General features: G+C 33.2%; 2 protein-coding genes across 2 annotated transcripts in view; one reads left to right on the forward strand and one right to left on the reverse strand.

Moving 5' to 3' along the window:
- LOC102599218 (uncharacterized) overlaps positions 1-955 on the forward strand; it is a 5,993-nt gene extending 5,038 nt beyond the window's left edge. Inside the window, exon 3 of the mRNA XM_006341036.2 lies at positions 428-955. Within this exon, the coding sequence (XP_006341098.1) occupies positions 428-870 (443 nt within the window). The 3' untranslated portion in view covers positions 871-955. The remainder of the gene's footprint in view (positions 1-427) is intronic.
- A 758-nt stretch (positions 956-1,713) lies between these two features.
- LOC107059497 (auxin-induced protein 15A-like) lies at positions 1,714-2,582 on the reverse strand. Its single transcript, XM_015306061.1, has one exon. The coding sequence runs from the start codon at positions 2,547-2,549 to the stop codon at positions 2,112-2,114; it is 438 nt and encodes a 145-aa protein (XP_015161547.1). The 5' UTR covers positions 2,550-2,582; the 3' UTR covers positions 1,714-2,111.
- Positions 2,583-2,972: the final 390 nt, after the last annotated feature.

Below are 2,972 nucleotides of genomic sequence, written 5' to 3' on the forward strand. Positions count from 1 at the left end.
TTATATTCACCAAATGAATTTCTACTTTATCATTTATATTCACCAAATTTAAAGTAATAATAAATTTTATATTGGTGAGAATAATAAATTTTAAAAAGTAATGATGTGATTATAAATTTTATTTACATATGAAACAAATGGTTAGTAGATATAAATGTAGGGTTGTTTTAACAAAATATAAACTCATGGATCAATTATTGTATTAAAATATCTCAAATCATGATATGGAATCACCATGTGATTCCATATCATGGTTTTTGGAGAATATGGTATCACCTCTCATGATATGGAATCAGCGTAAAATCGCATGTCCAAATGCTGATTCCATCTCATGACACCATATCGTGATATGGTATCGCATGGCCAAACGCCTACTAAAGATGTATACTGAACAGAGCATATTAAAATGATGACCTATGTCAAGCAGGCTTTTATCATTCTGCCATCCTCAACACGCATGACGTAAAGGGAGGAGATGATTTATGGGAGCTAGCAAAGAGAAGTTACACATCTTTTATCAACGCCAAGAACAATAACAAGCATTTCACAGACATGGGAGACCTGAATTTCCTCATGTGCAGGGCCATTGATAATCCCGGCTTAACTCCATCCTCTTCACTAAGGACTTCTCTTATCTCTGTGTTTGAAGACCCTGTGATTGATACCTCCAGCACAGTGCATCAAGAAATCGGATTAGAAGACTTCATCGGGTGTGCATCCGTGCATGGGGTAGGCCCTTCTATTGCCATATTCGACACCATTAGGGACGGACAGTTGGATTGTGCATGTGTTTATCCCTTCCCCTTGCATACTAGGGAACAAATGCAGGAGCTCATTGGTGAAATGAAAAAAATCCTTGTTGACTGCTAGTATATTACTAAAACAAACATGATGTTTCCCCACTGATCATGTTCAATGAAAATGCAATAAATTTCCTACAAACAGCTTGTTTTTTACATTGAAGTTTCAAGTTCTTGTTCTTTTTCTGCTTGTTTTAAAATGCTGAGTTTATCAACTCCAAGTTGAAGTGTGTGGGCCATTGACGATGTAACGAAATTTTACATCATCTTGTCAAAATTTAACTGATTATAGCAGGTTACTCTTCTATTCACTTAATGTGATTGATATACTGACAGTGCACATAACATAAACTCTTTCGAAAATTACAATTTCGAAAACATTCCATGAGTCATTTATGGCTCTAATTTATCACCTAACTACTAAAATGCTGCTTACTTCAACAAACATGCAGCCAAGTACTTTTTTTTGTTTTTTGGTTAATGTGGTTACCACTATGTTCAGTATCTAATTTTTGACCAAGTCAAAATTAAATAATTGTATAACATGCATGCACCTCTTGATGATAATCAAACTACCAATCATCCATTTTGACTATTTAGAAACCCTTTTGACTTGATAACTATGATTAACTACACACATTGCTAATTGAAAACAAGGTGAAGAGAAAGATTAAAATGATAGAGATGTACATCCTTAGTTAATTAGCTTACCCCAACTCTCTTTTATATCCGACTTTGAAACTGACTATGTGAACGAGCTCAAACTACTTAAGTTTAAGAATGAGGCATATATAGTATATATACTAGTAGTTGTTATAGTAAGATGAACATTCTCAAAATGGTCTTAATGTAATTGAAAAGGCAAAAAGTAAATAATTAACAACTACATTTCTCTTTCAATTCTTGTCACTTAAAATTTACAATTTAGCTAGTTGACATTAATTAAAGAGAAATATAAATAACAAGATTTACTTCTCTCAATTGATTTCCCCTCATGGGAAAAAACAAAAGGAAGCTTACCTAGGATATTAAAGGTGTAATAATTTACACTATCTCTTTGGTACAAAAGTAACTAAGACTTAAATTGTAAATTACCTCCTTAAGATATGATTTAATCCTTGAATCTATTTCACCAAATGCTATTTTTCACTCTACCTAGAAAAGTAGTTGATTTCAACTTGTTCGAGATTGAAATGTTGTACGTTGTTGTTGTTGTTGTATCCTCACGCTAGAAAAGTGGTAAAAAGCAACAATACTAATTCGATTCTTCTGAATCAAGGTCAGATACGACCCTGAATAATATCGACCTAATTATAGAAATTCCTCAACCAAGCCACCAAAATCAAACTTCCCATTGCAACACTCCACAGCGTTGACCACTTCTTGAAAAGCAGCAACACTACATGGAACCACAAGTCCATTTGTTTGCTCAAAACCAAACTCATTATATGTCTTCTCTAACAAAATTTTGAACAATGGATGTGAAAGATAGCTCGTTGGCACCGCGAATCGTTCTCTTTCTTCCCCTACATACACTGCAAATGTCCCCATCTTTTTTGATGATTTAGCACTTGTTGGACTAACCCCTTGATACTCTTGATCTTGATCATCATGATCATGATCATCCTTAACAAGTAAATATTCAAGATGTTGTGATTGATCATGGTGAATAGAATTATCACTAGGTGATCTAATAACCTTAGCCTTTTTGGCTAATTTCTTCATTGAACCAAACTTCTTGCCTAGCATTTTTGTGTACAAGAAAATGAGAAAGAAGTTAATTTCTTGAATATTTTTGCAATGGAAAAGAGTGGGCAATTGGCTTTTTGTAGTGTGGAGAAATTATCAAAGAGGGCCAGATTTTGACTTTTAAAAATTGGAAGAGTGGCTAATATGATTGTGGTGGTTTAGTTTATTTGTCCTTAAATGTTGTCTCTATACACTTTTGACTTATCAATAATAGCAATTAGTGCATATCAAACTTATAGCCTATAAACAAATCAAGAAGACCTAGTATCATAAGCGGATTCAGGATCTGAATTTTATGTGTTCGTACTTAAAATTCTACCACATCCCATCAATACAAAACAAAAAAAACAAAAAAAAATCTTGATGGAAGTTTCCATTGGAGATTCGGGTTTTTTTTTTATAGAAATTATGTCCAATTATATC

The sequence above is a fragment of the Solanum tuberosum genome, unplaced genomic scaffold (genome assembly GCF_000226075.1).
Source record: "Solanum tuberosum cultivar DM 1-3 516 R44 unplaced genomic scaffold, SolTub_3.0 scf00021, whole genome shotgun sequence".
NCBI classification, from domain to species: domain Eukaryota; kingdom Viridiplantae; phylum Streptophyta; class Magnoliopsida; order Solanales; family Solanaceae; genus Solanum; species Solanum tuberosum.